General features: G+C 38.5%; 3 protein-coding genes across 3 annotated transcripts; all 3 read right to left on the bottom strand.

The window, feature by feature from the left end:
• Positions 1-2,778: 2,778 nt before the first annotated feature.
• Positions 2,779-3,729, bottom strand: LOC101832991 (olfactory receptor 2AG1-like). The gene has a single exon (XM_005075735.1). The coding sequence runs from the start codon at positions 3,727-3,729 to the stop codon at positions 2,779-2,781; it is 951 nt and encodes a 316-aa protein (XP_005075792.1).
• A 9,990-nt stretch (positions 3,730-13,719) lies between these two features.
• Positions 13,720-14,670, bottom strand: LOC101832724 (olfactory receptor 2AG2-like). Its single transcript, XM_005075734.1, has one exon. The coding sequence runs from the start codon at positions 14,668-14,670 to the stop codon at positions 13,720-13,722; it is 951 nt and encodes a 316-aa protein (XP_005075791.1).
• A 3,730-nt stretch (positions 14,671-18,400) lies between these two features.
• On the bottom strand, positions 18,401-19,324 carry LOC101832462 (olfactory receptor 2D3-like). Its single transcript, XM_005075733.2, has one exon. It carries the CDS (start codon positions 19,322-19,324, stop codon positions 18,401-18,403), a length of 924 nt encoding a protein of 307 aa, XP_005075790.2.
• Between the last annotated feature and the right edge of the window lie 1,018 nt (positions 19,325-20,342).

The following is a 20,342-nucleotide window of genomic DNA, read 5'->3' as shown; positions in this document are numbered from 1 at the left end:
AACACAGATCCCTACAAGCAGAAAGAAAGAAGGAAGAAAGGAAGGAAAGAGAGAGATAGAAATAAAAAAGAAAAGAAAAGAAGAGAAGAGAAAGGAAAAGAAGAAAAGAAACTTCCTCTTGCACCAGACGGAAAAAAAATACAGGAAATGGACAAAGTGTAGAGAGTGTAAGATACTGCAACACTCAGACCTGAAAGGGGTGTTTCCATCAAATCCTCCTCTCAGTGCTCAGGAAATTCTGTAGAAGAGGGGGTAAAAATTATTTTAAGAGCCAATGAAGAAGGAAGACATCAAGGAAACAATGCCTTCTAGATACAACAGGCCTGGCACATATAGGAACTCACGGACAATGGAAGCATGCATAGGGCCTAAACAGGTCTAAGCCAGATGGGGTCCCAGCACTGAGAAGGGGAGCAGACAAAAGCCCTATTCCTAACCAAAAGCTATCTGCAATTGATAACTGCTTGCAAAGGAAAACAATTAGCTTTCTCTAACAGAGTCTCACTGGGTAAACAAATCACAGGTGATGGAAGTCTCCATGCTGAGCAGTAGATGGCCAGCACAAAACAAGCTTATTGTATTTTTGGAGGTCCATTTGTCTCATAATTCTTTTTTTCTTATTCTTACTTGGTTCTTCCCTCTTTTCTCCCTTTTCCTTTTATCTCAATTTTGCTATTTAATTTCTCCCATGTTTCCCAAGATGCCTTGCTTTGCTTTTTGTACCTATTTTGATACTTTTAATTAAAAAATAATTATATATTGAAGACAACAGAACTTTTCAAGAAGAGTTACCAGAAAAAATAATGTAAAATGGGTGAGTAGCATGCAATCCGGGATGATTTACAGGGGGGTCACCTCTGTCTGTCCCACTAGACTATGGTGATCATAATAATTCACTGTTTTTGTTTTTTTCTTCCTTTTTTATTTAAGTTAGAAACAAGCTTCCTTCACATGTCAATCCCAGTTCCCGCTCCCCCCTCCTCCCCACTCCCCCACCAGGATCCCCAGCTCCCCACCCAATCTCCACCTGGATCCCCAGGGAGGATGAAGCCTTCCAGGGAGGATTTCCAGAGTCTGTCATTTCATTCATGGCAAGGCCTAGGCTCTCCTGAAGAGTCCAGGCTGAGAGAGCTTCCCTCATTGTGGAATGGACAGCCAGTGTCCATTTGTATGCCGGGAATAAGTACTAGCCAAGGCCCCATAGATTATCTAGGCCTCCTCACTGACACCCATATTCAGGGGTTCTAGATCAGTTCCATAATTCACTGTTTTAAAAAACACAATGAAATGACTTAGTATTTTGGTGATTCTTCTCCTTAATTATATAAAATCTCTCATAGATTCATCTCAATTAACCAGGCTATGGTCTAAATGTAGATGTTTATTAGCTGATTAAATCTACTGGAAGCATAAGGTTCAACTTTATAGGTTTAAAGTAATAATCAGTTCAAGAGAACAGCAAACTGAGGCATAAAAATATCTAATTCCTAGTATGAAGATATACAAAAGATAAAGAGAATCAGATTGCAAAACCAAGGGCTCTGGCCTCCTTTTTATCAATATTCTAAAATATCCCATTATGATAATGAATAGCCAAACTTTATATGATGAACACAGTTTAATTATCATTTACATTTAGACTCAGTAACATGCATGTGCATTACAAAACAGAAAATAAATAGTTGATGTTTTATTAACTACTCATTTTTCTGTTTTTAATGAAGAAATTTATCTAATTAATTAGCTATTCTGTGACATTTAGCAAGAGATTAAGGGGCCTTGGTAAAGATAAAAGAAATTTCTCAGCACTGTCATCAACAATTGTACCATTTTCATGAGCCAAAGTACCTTGGAGCTTCTAACCACATGAATTAAAGTTCCTGTCCTTATTTAAATCTTCTCATGCAAGTGATGTAAGAAACTGAAGTCTACTTAAGGTAGAGAATAAATGACATATTTTCTAATTGCTTTATTGTGGTCACAGGCACAAGCATACACCCACTTTTGGAATAAGGCCTCCTTGTTACTGTTCTGATGTTTCTAAACACATCTGTATATCTATGAAGATACACTTTTAAAATAATGCAAATAATATATAGCAACAGATTTCTCTTGATAATATTGTCTCAGTACTCTTTTTAACCCTAGATATTTTCTATTCTAACTTCATTCATTTTCTCTGATTATACTTTCACAAAAAGCAAAGCTCCACTTCTTGACACTGTCTACTATGTCTACATTGGTATTTCTCCCTGGGCTGTCAAGGTGAGCATTGCCTCAGGTTAGAAATGTAAATGTAGTCACATACACACCCTTCATTTTTCAACCAACTTCATTCTTCCAAAGAAGTACAAACTATCTTCATTGCATCCCCCTGTCTATTAATAATTAAGAATGTGCATCAAGAAATATTAGGGACTGCTAAAGATTTCTCAGGTTAAAATGAATGGTGTATCTCAGTACTGTGTGAGTTTGAAATGGAAAGTGAATCCTGACCATGTCTTCTTGGTAATATGTTGGAATGGTGCCCAGCTATAAAGTGAGACTTAATACATACTCCTTCAAATATTTTACTCTCTAAGCTCCCTTGTGATGTGGGGCTTCCAAAACCACAGTGGTAGTTGCCAAGTGAGTTCAGTTTAAAGGTTTATACTCACATTAGTTACACAGAAGAAAATAGAACTTCGGCATGTGTATCCTTTCAGACTATTACATTAAAAGGGGCTGATATAAAATTGTTTGGAGAAGAAATAGTTAATGTCATGTCATGATCTCTTCCTAAAGGGTAGGGTTTGCTGGCATGATGTATCTGCCCAGGACCCTCATTAAAGCCCCAGTAACTTCCTTATTCCTCAGGCTGTAAATGAGGGGATTCAGAGCTGGGGTGACTATTGTATAGAACACAGAGATAATATTGTCTTGTCTAGGACTGTGAAAGGAACTGGGCAGAACATACATGAATGTGGCTGCTCCATAGAACATTCCAACCACAGTAAGATGGGAAGAGCAGGTAAAAAGGGCTTTCTTCCTGCTCTCATTTGAGGGCATATGGAGCACAGTGAACAGAATTAGGGAGTAAGAGGTCAGGATAGCAGAAAGAGGGGGAATAAGGAAGGTCACACCCATCACATAAACCATGAGTTCATATGTTGAGATGTCTGCACAAGCCAACTTCAGCAGTGGAGGGATCTCACAGAGCAAGTGTCTGATCTTCCGAGATTTGCAGAACGGATACTGCATGGTGTAGGTGGTATATCCTAGAGCCATCAGGGATGCCAGGATCCATGATATAGCCACCATGAGCCAGCAGATGCTTGGCCTCATGAAGATCATGTAATTCAGAGGATGACAAATGGCTACATACCTGTCATAGGCCATGAAGGCCAGAAGGAGGTCCTCTGCACCACCTAGGGTTAATGCCAGGAACATCTGAAGGGCACAGCTCTCAAAGGTGATGGTGTTATCCCTGAGCAGAAAATCTATAACAGCTTTAGGAGTGACAACAGAAGTGAAGAGAAGATCCATGAGGGACAGCTGCCCAAGCAGGAAGTACATGGGCACATGAAGACGGGCATCCACTGTGATGACCAGGAGCAGCAGTCCATTGCTGGTCAGGGCCAACATGTACAGAGCTGTGAATGTAGCACAGAGCAGTTCAGGAGAGCCACTGTTATCCAGGATTCCCACCAAGATAAAATCATTTCTCAAGGTGAAATTCCAGGGCTCCATTATATGTTCTCTTTTTAGTTGCCTAGAAAGAGATAGAGTCTTAGTAGACACCTTTCTAAGGGAATTCAAACCACCTTAGAATTGTAGCAGGGCATTGTGTACTGGTCAATAGGAGAACTATATAATGTATTTTATTTTATTTTCATTAACTAAGTTAGTTGTCTGATTTCTGACTGTCAGAAATGCTTTTATTCAATTTTGATATTCCTATAATATCAATAACATAGGTAAAAAGAATAATAATTTATTTTTAAAGTATCAATATAATACTTACAAACAATTAAGTATCTGTGTGAATAGATGTAAGCATGCGTGTTTTCAAATACCCAAATACACAGACATTGATTTAAATTCTGGCTCTGGCAAAAGTGTACTTGTGATTACAGTTCAGATTTTTAAGTTTGATTCATAAAGAAACTTTGAAATTTTATTTCATTGTCCTGAGTTCTTAGACCATTAGCTTTCTTTTATTCTTAAAAAACCTCCCTATACTAACTGAGTGTACTGCTCATTTGGGGCAGGGGTGGAGGTGGAATAGAATTCTGAAGTGACAGAAATCAAAGGTGGTTTTTATCATAAAGAACGACACCAAAGATATTTGCTCATTTGAAGACAAAGATAGCATAGGAAGGAGGGGTTGGAAAAACTTAAACAGATGGAATTCATGGAAGATTTTGTGTTCAGACTACATGATAATTGGAGTGAGTTACCAAAAAATATTGTCTGAAAAATCCCAATTTATGCCATCAGCTAGGATTCAGAGAATCAATCTAAGCATGAAAACTGGTTTCCTGAACTCACAAGTCTTAGAAGTGCAAAAGAAGACTCCACTAAACTCTGAATTCATATGAAATTGATATCAAGAAAGAAGTAACAAAGTGCGTGGGTGTGTAATTTTCTTAGTTTATAGTAGGAAACAGTCCAGAAGACAAAAGGAAAATTCATCACTACATGCGTTCTCTTCTTTACATTTTCTATAGCATTGCTCCTGTACTCTCAGTTTTTTTCATAGTTATCTCAGATCATGTCTTTGAAAAGATACAGCCCCCAAACCCTGACTTTGTGAGGTAATGCGATCCACTTCCGTCAGAATGAACTTCAATGCATCAAGAACTGCACAGGTCTTACCTCACAAACACTGTCTGGAAGAGTGTCTTTGTCTGTTTAAAGAAGAAGAGGGTGGCATTAAGTGTAACTGTTGTTCTTACAAGGAGGCTGGAGTTATGTCCCAGCACCTCATCAGACAGCTGCTGACCATCTGCAACTCCAGCTCCAGGAGATCTGACACCCTCTTCTGACTTCCAGGGGTCCTATACATACATACAGTAGACACATGGGCACATACATATTAATTAATAAACAGAAAGTAAGCATTTAAAATATAAAAAAATATCATTAGGCATAGTTACATTGATTGTTTTTATCCAGTCATGTTTGGTTCTACCCTAGGTCTCTGGTTTATCCAGCCTCTGGGTTCAGGTCTTCCAGGAAGTGTCAGGCATAGGCTCACATTCATGGCAGGGGTCCCAGGCTAGACCAGTCTTTGGATGGCCACCCCCACAATTTTTGTTCCATCTTTGCCCCAGTACATCTTGTAGGCAGGATGGATTGTAGATAGAAGGTTTTCTGGTTGCTTGAGATGGCCAGTTCAAGCTACATGTCCTCAATTACTAAGAATCATCTACATTGGTGCCTAGCTCAGTTGTCATCAGAGATGCTTCATCCAGCAACTGATGGAAACAGAAGCAGAGAGGCACAGCCAAATATTAGGCAGAGCTCAGTGAATCCTTCAGAAAAGAGGAGGAAGGATTGTAGAATTTGGGGGATCAAGAAAACCTACATAATCAACTAATCTTGGCTCAAAGTGGGTCACAGAGATTCAACTGACAACCAGGAAGCCTGCATGGGACTGACTTAGGATCTCTACATGTATGTTACAGTTGTGTAGTTTAGTCTTCTTATAGGACTCCTAACAATGGAAGCAGGACTGTCTCTGACTCTTATGCTGGCTTTTGGGACTCTATTCCTCATACTTTGTTGCATTGTCCAGCCTTAATATGAAGGGAGATGCTTAGTATCACCACAAATTGATATGCCATATTTTCTTCATATTCTTGGGAGATCTGCAATTTTTTGAATAGAAATAGAGGAGGAGTAGATGGGTGGCACAGGAGAGTTGGGGGGGGAGATTGGGAGGAGAGGAGGAAGGGGAAAGAGCAGTTCGGATGATATATATAATCAAAGAGGCACAATCAAGGCCAATTCTGAACATTGTTTCTGTTACATATGAGATTTCAGATGCCATTTTTTGAAATAGGATTTCACTATGTAGATCTGGCCTGGAGCTGGCTTTGCCAACCAGACTGGCCTAAAACTTCCAAATACATAGGTTTCTATATATTCAATAGAAGATGTGTGGATAGAGAAATAAAGTGAGGAAGATAATTACCTGGAACATTCCTTACGTTTTTCTGTCCCAGTCTCTAGATAAAGTTTCAAAGAGGAGAAACAAAAACTGGACTGGAGTTAAGTAGTCACCAGAACTACAGAACCTACCTCCTTGCCACTTCCTGTTCGTCAAGACTCAGCTTTCCTTTCAGTTCATTGTCCCTTCCCTCTGCTCTCTAGAGAGAAAGGGCAGGACATACACACTACGCCAGCAAGAGGGAGGTCAGTTTGGCAAGAACTTCAGCTTAGGCTGAGATAAACATAGAAACAAATACCATGCTTCCTGGAAATGGTCAGAGGAAATTAAACAGATAAAGTTACAATTTTGGAAACACTTTTGCATGAGTGCCCTTCTCTGTGTCAATGCTCAGTGTGGTCAATAATTTTAATTGATTACAATTAGTTTTTCTGTATTATTTTCAGTGTCAATCAAAATAACACTAGATAGCCTTATTTGGGAATTTTATTCATTCAGGGTCTACATCAGATTCCAGGAGTCCAGGAACATTCAGTTGAACCAAAGGTAAGCACTGACAGGTTTATCAGGAGCCAGCCTGAGTAATTCTCACAACTTAGTTGTGGCCAGAGGGGAAGAATGATTTCAAGTATCCACAGATGTAAGAACAATTGTGTTCTGAAGTCAGAGGAACTAGAAAGTCTATGACAGAGATGTGTGCATCTGATGCTGTTTCTCAAGGCTTTTGACCCCTACATATTGCCTGAATCAGAGACAGAACCCTTACCTCTAACACAAGTAGGCACAAATTACAAACAACATCAAGTGCAGTAGGGTTGCTTCCAGAGCTGAAGAGATTCACAATGCTCAAGAGAATAGATGTGTTTCTTGTAGCAGCTGTCACTAGGATCAAAGTTCACACAGTCCTGTAGTCACAGCCACTGCTGGCCATTCCTTCCTGTGAAAGATACGGGTGCAAGCTGAGATTCAGCAGAGAATCCTGAGGAAGGGAATGACTGAATCCCTTAGCATGGTTCTCACCTTTTCTTTCAGAAAGAAGACTTTTCTGAGCCCTGAAATAAAATATTGACTTAGGAGGACTAGCGTTCAATGTCCATAGCTGTCAGTGAAGTGTAAGTCAAGACTACATTGAGAGTCCATCTGGCTACAGTCAAGTCATTGTTTATCATATAATTGGCTGTCATAACAAAAACAACAATCAAATCTGGCATTTTTAGTCCATAAACTGACTTTTCTATCTCTTTTCCTGAAAGGGTCCATGAAATAAGATAAGGCCCAAGGAATTTGGAGGTAGAGGGTTAGGCAAGGCTGTGCAAAGAAGACCAACTGCTGCCTAGCCTAATTATCCCTGGAGCAACAATGAATATTAATCTTGTCCTGAGGGATATTTGACTGTCTTCATCCCAAGCGGCATGGCCTTCCCTGAAAATGCTGCCCACTGAAAGTAGATTTAATGAATCCTCCCAGGCACATCCCCCTTGCCCAGAATTTCTACATACTTCATCCATTAAAGTGGCTTCAGTCTCTGAACACCTATTATGACCCTAGTTGGCTTTGCCCAGGAGCCCCTGTCTAAATAAATATACTGTACTAGAAAGGCATAAGCACCAAGAGACCACTGTATAGCCTCTCTTGTAGCAAAGGTATCTTACTCCCCATGGGAGGGCTCTGTTCTCTACTTCCCTCCCGTGCTTCTTGTGTGGGGACTGTTACCAATGGCAGGGAGGTACCCAAGCAATCAGCTGATACCAAGTCTTCCTTCATTGATCTCTAAGTAGCATCAACACTGGTTTATTGAAACTTCTCTGATAGTTTCCATTCCATTGTGTTTCACTTCTCCCTTCTCATGCTTGTGCTCGTGTGAGTGTGTGCCTGTGTAGGTGGCAACCAGAACTCCATTGCTCAGAATTCCCAGGTAACACAGAACACCAGCCTCAGCTCTCATGGCTCTAGGTCAGGACATTCTCCTCTCTCACCCAGTTTTTTCCTCATACTCATACTCTTTTCTCAGTCTTTAGTCACTTGTTTTTCTAGAAAGCACTGAAAACAGCTCCCAGAGACCCTGTGACTTTATTTTTAACTTAATGAAAACTAAGTGCAAATATTCACTTGCTGATATCAAACATGACTGCATAAAGCCAGTAGAAGAATATAAAGTCTGTTGGCTTTATTGTTGTAAAACTGACATAGTCTTCCTGGTGAATCTTTTTCCTTCTGTGATTATTAGGTTCTGTCAATATTATATTAGCTTCATGCCCTACGTTTCTTCTTAGAAAACCATTCAAGTATAGCAGTCACTTAGCTCTGTGAGTTTTAGAGCATTTTTAAAATGGGTATATTTCTTTCCTTTGTGAAATTTCCTGTTGTATATTTACTGGTTTTAAAACTTGTTTTCGCCGGGCGGTGGTGGTGCACGCCTTTAATCCCAGCACTCGGGAGGCAGAGGCAGGCGGATCTCTGTGAGTTTGAGGCCAGGCTGGACTGACACCCTCCAAAACAATACAGAGAAACCCTGTCTCATAAAAACCAAAAAAAAACCCCTTGTTTTCATACAACGTATTTTGATCATATTCTTTCTATTCCTCCCAGATCCTCTCCTCAGTGTCACCCAATTTCATGTTCTCTCTCCATCTATCTCTTATACACACACACACACACACACACAACAGCAACAACAACAACCCAAAACTCAAAGCAACAAATAAACGACCAAAAAATATAAAAAGAGCACATAAAAACATGAAGTCTATTTTATGTTGGCAAATTAATACTGAGCATGCGGCCTCCCTTGAAGTATGGTAGATCACTTCATTTTCTTCCGGCGTGTGTCCACTGCAAATAGCTTCTTGGTTGGGACTGGGAATTTGTACCGACTTTCCCATCTCTCAGGATTCTTTTCTGTCCTGAACCTGTGCACGTCCTATGTTTGATGTCACAGTCTCTGTGAGTTCATTTGTGCATCAGCCCTCTTGTGCCCTTTGGAGTCTCCTTTCACCTCTGGATCTCTCAACCTTTCTACCTCCTCTTCTGCACAGAGAAACCATATTGCTATACCACTCACATTCTCCCTTCTACGAAAAATTTGCACCTTTGGTCTCATCTGATAACATTGTCCCATACTTCATTTAGAACAGTGTTCAACTGAAAATCCCTCTCCTTTTCCCTCTTTGAGTCTCCTATCCACTTGCACCTGTGTTTCAACATTAGTTTCCTTCATGACAACTGTCTACCACTGACTAATATCCTCTATGATCTTGGTTCTAAATTTCACTGACTTCCCCCAAATTTTGCTCTTTTATAGTTATTTCCCCCTTGAAACTGTTTCTTCCATCGCTCTTAACTATAATTATTAAAATATAAATTTGTGCTAATTACCCTGATATCAAGCATCAAAACTCCTACAACCTCATGCTTTTCAGTTATTGGCACAATTTTTCAACCTCTTGGTATAGTAAAAGAAATATCACTATGATTGGAAAGAGGGACTTTATGGAGTTGGGTAGATGTCCCTGGTGCTTTGGCTGGCTCTTAGGAACCTGCTCCTCATGCTGGATAACCTTGACCAGACTGGATACATGGAAAGGTGTTTGGTTTTACAGCAGCTTGACAGGCCATGCTTCTCAAAGGTGAGGCCTCTCTTTCTGCATGAATATGCATGATGGGTGTATTGCAGGAGGTAGAGAAGAGGAGGGGAGGGAGTAGGAAAAGAGGAGGGAAGGGAGGCTGTGTTCAGGATGCAAAAATAACTAATTAATTTAAAAAATAAATATCACAAAATGAGTTTATATCAACTTTCTTCTCCACTGATTATCTAGTCACGTGAACTCAATCCCAAGGAAATTCTTCTTTCCTTTTGCTTCTTCATAATTTTGTTCTTTTGGCAATTTCGTAATACAGATATAGTACATTATTAGTACCATCACCTACAACTCTCTTTTATCTCACTCCTTTTCTCATCATCATCATCGCAAAATTTCATCCACACATTCATAGCTTTTTGTTTTGTTTATGACCCACTGAGTTTAACCAGAGATCTACATGTTTGCTACTCTTCATGATAGCATGGTGAGATCATCAGTGGGTGCACAGCTGAAGACATTGTCTGTTCCCCTCCCAGAATTCATCAGCACCTCAGTTTATCAAGAAACAGTTTGGCCACATGGACCCTTCCCTGATCTATGATTGACTGTTTACTGGCCAAATATTGTCCAGGTTCATTATTGTCAGTAGCTGTTGCTGTGATGTTGTTATTGTATTGGCTCTACTTTGTACAGAAGTTAACATACCACAGTCCTCCCTCTCTTCCTACTATTATGCTCTTCTTGCCTACTCTTCTATACTGTTCCCTGAGATATGTAGTGAATGGTATGACTGTCCTATTGAGGGCTAAGCAATCAACTTTAACTTATTCTCAATGTCTTCAGCATCCATGTGTCTCTACATTCAGTGTCTTTCATTGTAGAGAACAGTTTCTCTTATTAAGACTGATAGCAGTATTTGACTATTGGCATAAATATAAATATTTCAAAGGCAGATTGGGTCTGTAACAACTTATCTAAAAACAATAGTATTTATTTTATTTTAGGAGTATGAGTGTTTACCTACATGTATGTATGAGCACCACATGCGCATGGAACTGATGGATGGAAGGTTGTGAGCTACCATTTGGGTCTTGGGGATGATATCTGAGTTCTCTGCAAAAGCAGCAAGTGCCCTTAAATCCAATATTCTGTAGTGATTCATGTCAAATGTTAACTTATTGTTTTCTAATATTTTATTTATTCTTTAAGAAATTTATACAGTATATTTTTAGTATATTCTTTCCTAGCTCCCAACTTCTCTCAGGTCTTCCACCCACCACATAACCATCCACCTTTTTGTTCACTTCTTTCTTTGTGACAAGAATATTGAAGATCTTCTCTTCTTGTAGTTCAAACTTCATAATACAGTATTACTGACCATAATCAACACCTGGGTAACATAGTACCGGCATGTATTTCTCCTGAGTATGACATTATTACATAATATTTTATTCTTAGAATGTTTCATACATATGTACAACATATATTGGCTCATATTCCTCCACCACTAGTTCCTTCCAACTCTTCTCCAAAATTGTTACCAACAACACATCTTCTTTTGTATGTTATTAATAACCCTTGAATACAATTACTGCTGCCTAGTGTCCATGGACTGGAGTATGAGCAACATATTTGCAGTAATAATTACACTGGATTTTTTTCTAACACAAAGTTCAAGGGTCAACTGCATCACCTTGTCCTGTTTCAAGAAATACAATTTTTAGTAACTTCATGATCTCTCTAGTGTACAGTGTTTGAAAAGTCACAAAGCATCTCCTAGAAATCTTTTTCTCAACTTATCTTAATATCTGTGCCTGCCCCCACGAAACTGCCAGTCTTCAGCTTTGTTTTATAAGCTGGACACATTTTGCAGTATTGAATTCAAGGACCTTTTCAGTTTTTCAGTTGAGGCCTTTCAGATGTGTTTTTCAGTATTTTCCTAACTACATACTCAAAAATGTCAACCATTTTGATCATGTGAAACTCAGTGGCAGAAGAGCAACACAACATTCTGGGTTTGACTACCAGCAATGTAAATGAAGACCAATTCTTCCATATAATTTTCATCACTTAGATGTGTTCTCTTTCCAAACGTAGAAATTGTTACATTGAATCTTTCAGAGAAGAGATGTAGGAAAATACAAATAATAAAAAAGGTAGAGGAGTAGCATAAAATTGGTAAGTTTACAAGAAACCCCTTATTTCCAGTCTACTTAACTATTTATCATAAAGATTATATAATCTCTCTGAGAAGTAACAATACAAAAACTTTATTAAGATTCTTCAATTCATGCATTTAATAGTCAACATGGATTAAGCACAATTTGTGAGGTCCCAGTATATATATGATATATCACTTATTCAAGCTACTCAAAAAATCATGGAACCACGATAGCAGTGTTCACATTTTTAAAAATCAGCAACCTGAGATACACAAATTTAAAACTAATGTCCAAAGATTCCAGATGACAAGGAGCACAGGATTCAGTCATAGAATCTGTACCCCCATTCATCAATACTCTAAAATATTCCATCATACTAATGAACAAGATTCCTTGAATTTCAAATTATAAAACTCACTTATCATATTTACATTTAAATTCAATAGAACATGTGTAGGTGTCATAAAAATAATAGGGAATTATTATAGTAGGTATTTCAATATAAACTGCTTGACTTTTGTTGATTTCAGAAATTTGCTTTAGTTCTCAAATCATTGTCTAGTTTTGTAGATTAAGCAATTTAAGATGACTTCAGTACCGACAAGAATTTCTGAATGCTAAGCACTGTTATCAACAATATGGAATCCACATATTTCAAGGCATTTGGGGTTCTACACTCACAAATGAAAGTTCTCAATTTCTCCTACATCTCGTCCTACCTATGAATTATATAATAGAGTGAAACCGCATTTATTTAGATGGAGAGAGTGTGTTAAATAACTTGTATTCCCACTCTTGTGGACACAGGCACATAATACACTTACATCAATAGTATGATCTTCCAAAGCCTGAAGAGATATTTAGTGGAGAGCATATACTGCTCCAGCAGAGGACCCAAGCTCACCTTCTAGCACCAACATTGGTAAGCTCACAACTCTAGCTTCAGGAGATCAGGCACCTCTGGCCTTCTCAGACACCTATACTTATGTACACATATCCACACACTCTCTCTCTCTCTCTCTCTCTCTCTCTCTCTCACACACACACACACACACACACACACGCATAAGCCCCCACACACAAAATTAAAAACAAAACATTTTAAAAGAATTTGAGTTCTGTGTAATTTTTTAATGATTCAAATTTATTTATGTATCTGTAAGGCTACACTCTTTTGAAGACTTCAAACATATTTTAATATTACTGCATGCCTAGCCTTAAAATGGATACTTTTAGTTATGTCTTATTCATTTATTTTTTACCTGTAATTTTATGACACTTTTAAAAATGACTCAGTTAAATGTTTCAACTAGAAATGACTCGTTCTATGTTTAACCTTTTTGTACTTTGTTAATTTAAGTCTCTTGCTTGTAACATCAATGTGAATATCTCTCAGATCAGGCATGCAACTGTAATCATACACCTATTATTTTCTTCACAAACTATTTTCTTCTAAAGAAATCCAAAATATCTTCTGTACAACTTCATCACTATTTATAATTAAGAATACAGATTAAAGTGAGTACTGTACTTAGAATTTACTGGGGACTTCTCAGTTCAAACCTAATGCTTTGTCTCAATGCTACATGAGGTTGAAAGAGAAAACGAATGCAAACCATATCTACTTGGTATTTATCTGGGTGCTTCTCAACTACCTATTAAGGCCTTTATATATACCAGGCAGACAGTAAAAAGTAAAGGAAAACTTTAAAAGTATATGTATCATCTCAGACACCTATTATAATTCTTTAACATTAAAGAATGGTCAAATATGACAATTGGGTTGGAGAAGAATTGGTGAAAGGCAAGCTACACATCCTCCTTAAAGAGTGGGGTGTGCTGGCAGGATGTATCTGCCCAGGACCCTTCTCAAAGCCCCAATAACCTCCTTATTCCTCAGGCTGTAAATGAGGGGATTCAAAGCTGGGGTGACAATCGTGTAGAAAACAGAGGTGATATTGTCTTGCTTGGTGTTGTGCAATGAACTGGGTAGGACATACATGAAAGTGGCAGCTCCATAGAACATCCCAACCACTGTCAAGTGGGAAAGACATGTGACAAGGGCTTTCTTTTTCCCTTCATTTGAGGGCATGTGCAGTACAGTGAACAGAATTAGTGTGTAGGAAGTAACAATGGCAGAAAGGGGGAGTAAGAGAAATGTCACCCCTGTAACATAAACCATGAGCTCATATTGAGAAGTATCTACACATGAAAGCCTTAGCAAAGGCAAGATCTCACAGAGCAGGTGTTTAATTTCCTGGGACATGCAGAAAGGAAAGTGCATAGTGTACACAGTATGACCTACTGCAGTCAGAGATGCCAGGATCCACGATGTGGCCACTATGAGCCAGCAGATCCTAGGACTCATGAAGATTGTGTAGTTCAGAGGATGACAAATGGCCACATACCTGTCATAGGCCATGAAGGCCAGAAGAAGGTCCTCTGCACTTCCCAGCATCAGTGCTAGAGCCATTTGAAGGGCACAGCCTCCAAAGGATATTGTGTTGTCTCTCAAAAGAAAATCCATGACAGCCTTGGGAGTAACAACTGATGTGAAGAGGAGATCAATGAGAGAGAGCTGTCTAAGTAGAAGATACATGGGCATGTGGAGCCGGGCATCCACTGTGATGACCAGGAGCAGCAGTCCATTGCTGGCCAGTGCCAATGTATACAGGGCAGTAACTGTGACACAGAGCAGTTCAGGAGATCCACTGCCATCCAGAATTCCAACCAAGATGAAGCCACTTCCCAATGTGGCATTCCAAAGCTCCATTCTAAGTACTCTCTTTAGTTGCCTAGAAATAGATGGATTCTCAATGGAAGCCACTCTAAAGAAATTAAACCTTCTTTTGAATTATTGCAGGTAGTGTGATATGGCCACCAGGAATAGCATTCAATGTATTTTCTGACTTCTGAATTATGATCACACATCAGATAAATGGACAACAGACAAGCCAGTAATTTCTAGTCTTTGATAATTTGCTTTATAGAAAGCATCATAAGGAATAAGACAGATTAAAGCATCTCTGACCTGGAAGGGCTGTGGAGGACATGATGTTTGGGGAGGATATAAGTACAGAACCCAAGTGTGAAATTCTTTTAAAATTAAAATTTAAAAGGAAAAACACAACTCTCTTCATATATAAAAAAGACACTGGGTATTGATTCAAAATCCATCTGAGGCAAAGCTTAAAAACTTTCAGAAAGGAGAAACAAAGTGGGATTAAGTAAAATAGTGATATCCAGAAAATTTGGAAGCATGCTTACATAAATATTTCTCTATGTCACTACTCAGTGTTTTTAAATTTCAAAATTTATTCTTATTGGCTTTCCTGTGTTTCTCATGTAGCACTCATGTAGAATGAGAAACCCCAACTGATATTAAGTAATTTTGCTTTGAGGCCCATTAATTTAAGGATCTTCATGAGACCCTAGGAGTTGTAGAAATCCAGATTAGTCAAAGGCCAATAGTAAGACTCATTATCTAGTGCTTAGAATTCTATTAACACCAGTCTGATCAGCATTTCACAGTGATTGATACTGCCCCCCCCCCACTTGTACAAGCTGGAGTGCATACAAGGTGTCTAGAGAACAGATAGGAATGAGTCAAAAATCAGAGAATCTCATAACTGAAAGGCAACTGAGGTCTTGAATCTGTATCTGGATACTCAAAGCCTCCATACACATTTGCCTAAATCAGAACTAGAACTGTTACCTACCTTCAAACCCAAAAGACACAGATTCCAGACTGCACTAAGTGATTTGGGCTTCTTTGGAGGATGAAGTTGTCTAAATACTGAGGAAAAGAGAAGGTGGTTCTTCTGAAGGGTGGGGTTGCTATCACTAAGATCAAAGCATAAAGGTTCCTCTATTGTGACATTGATCGTCCTTCCTGGAGGGAGACTGGTACAGATGATCATCTGAGAATTCAGCATGAGATACTCAGGAAGCAAGAATATAAAACTTCCATTATGTCTCCCATACAATCCATATGTGGAGGAGTCTTATTGAGTCCTGCAGTTCTGGATGGATTTTTGAGTCTAAGAGTTGTTTTTATCTCCTGGCAGGTTCATGATCTAAGATAAGCACAGTAGTAATTAAGGGAAAGAAGTATGGGTAGGGCTGCTAAAGGAAGACCCGTGCTGCCTAACCTCACTGTCTCAAGGGCAGCACCAAAACTCCAGATTTGTCCTGAGGGAGATTTGACAGCGTCATTCTCCCAGGCCACAAAGTCCATGAAAACACTACTGGAAACTGGATTTCAATGAATCTTCACATGTGTGTTCCCTGCCCTGCTACTTTCTATACTTAATGCATTGCTTTGACTCTTGGTGTGAAAACTTATTCTGTCCCCCAAGGTCTTGATCAGGAGAAGCCTATAAAAGATCTGGTGTTGGAAACGGGTCCAAACAAGGGACCTCATTGGAGACTTTTTCAAATTACAGGGGTTTCTCAAGGCCTCCATGAGGGCTCCACACTCTATTTCTCTCCTGAACCTTATGAGTGGGCTGTTGTCAGCTGCATGGAGGCAGACATACACTTGCTTATACTAAGTGTTCCTTCAATGACACCAACTTATCTTACCTGTCCTTGTTGTGGCAAGTCTCCTTTCCATGTCTGTGCTCTCATGCATGTTTCTTCTTATACAATTTTTTTCTTTTGATTCACATTAATCAATAAGTGTACCTGTAAATTTTTAGGAACTGCCTCTAGAAAGTTCATACTTTTTGCTTCAACTTTAAGAAAAAATAATTAAATCTGTTCTTCTATTGTGCTGAAAAGAGCAATAAAAGTAATTATTATACAAAAGCAGTAGAAGAAACAAGTTAACTATCGACTTTTATCACTATAAAGGCAACATAGTCAAAAGGAAAAATATTAATTAGACTCTAATTTACAGTAATAAAATACCTGAATATAGTTCTTAAAAGAATAGAGTTTGGGTTGGGGATATGGTTCAGTATCTGAGCACATATTTTGATGGCTGATAATCTGCCCATCATGTACAAGACCCTAGATCCAACCCCTGGTAACACAAGGACTAAGAATAATATAGGTTTATTTTAGTTTTCAGTGACTAATTTCTTAGATGCTTTAATGGGAGATGCTGGATGGCCACTGTTAGGGTTGAAATCTTATCACAGGCATGACTGGAAAGAAAAGAAGGCATAAAAAGCAGGCATAGCCATTTAAACCTAACAAGATAATCCCAAAACAAGACTAATCAGAAGAAGATACTAAATACCTATTGTAAAAAAATCTATGAAAGGAATATTACAAGTGTAAATGTTTATTCACCAAACAAAAGAGCACCCAAGTTCATAAAAGAAATACTACTGCACCTAAAATCATATATTGACCCTAACACGGTGAGAGTGGGTGACTTCAAACCCAACTCTCATGAAAAGACAGGCCATGCAAGCAAAAACTAAACACAGAAATGATGGAGTTACATAACATGATAAATCAAAAGGATCTAAGAGATATCTATAGGACATTTCACCGAACACAAAAAAAATACATTTTCTTCTCAGCAGCCCATGGAACTTTTGCCAAAATCAGCTACATACTAGGACACAAAGAAAGCTTAAAAGCTATAGAAAAACTGAAATAACACCCTATGTCTTATAAAACCATCAAAGATTAAAGATGGATACTAACACCAATTACAATGGCAAAGTACACAAATTCATGGAAATTAAACAACTCAAAATTGAAGAAAATTACGTCAAGAAAAAATCAAGATAAATTACACACTTTTGTTAATTGAATGAAAATGAAAACAGAGTGTATACAAATTTATGTGAAACAATGGAGGAAAGTCCATAGCAGAAGTGATTTTTAATTTAGTATTTTTATAATTATATACTAGGAAGTTTCCTAATGATTTAAAAATCACTTCTCAATCCACATACTATTCCTTACCTTTTATTGCTTAACTTCATTTTTTTATTTCTGAATTTGTAGTATAACTAAAACCTTTTCCTCCCATTACTACCTCCTCTCTCATTTCTTTTAAGAAAAATTCTGCTATTCATTTCAGTTTCAGAAAGTGTTATGTTCAGTATTATATACAGTGTCATTAATACAACACTAATTTGTGTACATATCTAAAATGTATAAATGTACCTGGGTTATATATTATACCTAATAATTAATTTGAGAATTGAAGGAAAGACAAAGGATATCTATGAACATGTTCCATTTGTGTTGATAGGTTGCTGTAATTGGCTCTTATTTATTGTTTGATATAGTTACATGCCTAGTTGCTCCATACCCCATTTTCCTTCCCCTTTTCTTTTTATTACATTTGATTTCCCCCTTATGTATAACAATATACTGTGCTCTAGAAAATAATCTGTTGACTTAGTTGGAGGAGAACTACACCAAAATTAAATTTAAATCAGAAGAATGGATGAATGTGGAAAAAATTAGAAACAAAACTGACTTATCTTGTATTCCTAATGGTAAGCAGCAAAAATTCCCCCTTCCCTCCACCAGAACTATTTTGTAGTTATTCTCCTGAGAGCCCCTTTGACATCCTTGTTCCTCAGGCTGTAAATGATGGGATTCAACATGGGGGTCACTGCTGAATAGAACACTGAAATCATTTTATCCTTTTCATTCATTATCTTGGAGTTTGGTCTCATGTATGCAAATATGGCTGAGCCATAGAAGAGAACAACGACAATGAGATGGGAACCACAGGTGGAAAAGACTTTGAGTCTACCCTCCCCAGACTGCATCTGGATCACAGTGGAGATGATGTTCCAGTAGGAGATGAGGATGAGGGAGACAGGTGCTAGGAGGATTATCACACCCATTGCAAAGATGGCCATTTCTGTGCTGTAAGTGTCTGCTGAAGCCAGCTTCAGGAGGGCAGGAGGTTCACAGAAAAAGTGATTAATGACATTGTTTCCTCGGTAAGGAAGACGCAATGTGAATGTGGCATCCACCAGGGACACAAATGCACCACTGGCCCAGGACCCTGCAGCCATCTGGACACATACCCAGTGTGTCATGATGGTGGAGTAGTGCAGAGGCTTGCAGACAGCCACATACCGGTCATAGGACATCACTGCCAGGAGGGCACACTCTGTACATCCCACCAGAAGTAACACGACTAACTGTGTTGAGCATCCGGCAAAAGAAATGGTCTTTCTCTCCACCAGGAAGTGGACGAGCACCTGGGGTACTGTGGTGGTGGAAAAGCAGAGATCGGCAAAGGACAGGTTTCTGAGGAAAAAGTACATGGGAGTGTGGAGTCTGGGGTCTGTGTGGATGAGGACGATGATCAGCAGATTTCCCAGCACAGTGAGCAGGTAGACGAGGAGAAAGACGAAGAAAAGCAGGACTTGGGTCTGTGGGTCCTGTGAGAGGCCCAGGAAAATGAATTCTGTAACAGACGTTCTGTTGTCCTCACCCATGAATCATTATTTGTCTCTGTAGAAGAACATCAAGTAAAGAAACTTATACATGGGTTGTTTCAGAATGTCTACACAACTGATTATTTGACTAATTCAAAATTTGACCATTGAGTTCTCTAAGGCTATTTCCATGTTCTGAAAGACTGAGTTTCCTTTTGTACTGTGTGATCTGATAACAGAGAACCAAAGACTATTTTCATTCTCCCCTTGCATCCTTCAGTGGCACCAGTAAGAAAAATAGCATTCTTAGTGTGTGGAATCACTAATGCACCTCTGTTCCTCCACGTGAGATGAGAGACCTACACCCACCTTTTATGTAGGTCTGAGGAGCAGGCATCTTGTGGTGACCTTAACTAGTTCTGTCTGACATTGTGAACTCTGTGATCAGGTTTACGAAACATGTCTATTTCATTGTTTGCAAAATAATTCTGTAGAGTAATGAATAATTAGAAAGCTATGAAAAGGGAGTTAGTATTCTGTGATCCTATTTATCACTCATATTCATTCATCTCCAATGGGAAGAAAGTTCTGTGGGTTATCAATAAAGTAGCTGCTACTTTGATCATTACTCTTAGTGTTCTTCAAGTCTCCAAAGTCTGTCTTCTGCATGATTTCATACTTTTTGCACATAGTCATTTTGCACTACTGACACCAGTTTTCTTCTATTGATGTCACCCGATGCCCATCATTGGTAACAGTTTCATTTCCTTCCTCTCTAAATCCACTTTACAAAATGAGACAAGTATCACTTGCAGATAATTTGGTTGTAGGTCTTTGAAATATCCAAGCCAAATCAGGAGGAATCAGAATGAGAAAGGTGTGAAAAGATAAAAATACCATAATTGTGCATGAAAGTACCAGTAAAAGTAAAATTTTATAAAACTCTACTACTTTAAACCTTCTTTATTATTGTATCTCTGAAAGAGAAATTTACATAATCATATAAGTATTAAGCTATACATTAAGATTTGCCCCCCACAAGAAAGATTTCCCCAAAGTTAGAAATAAAAAGGTAATC

This window comes from Mesocricetus auratus, unplaced genomic scaffold (assembly GCF_017639785.1).
Source record: "Mesocricetus auratus isolate SY011 unplaced genomic scaffold, BCM_Maur_2.0 Super-Scaffold_4256, whole genome shotgun sequence".
In the NCBI taxonomy this organism is placed as follows: domain Eukaryota; kingdom Metazoa; phylum Chordata; class Mammalia; order Rodentia; family Cricetidae; genus Mesocricetus; species Mesocricetus auratus.
The sequence above is the reverse complement of the archived record's forward strand: the minus strand, read 5'-3'. Positions and strand labels throughout refer to the sequence as shown.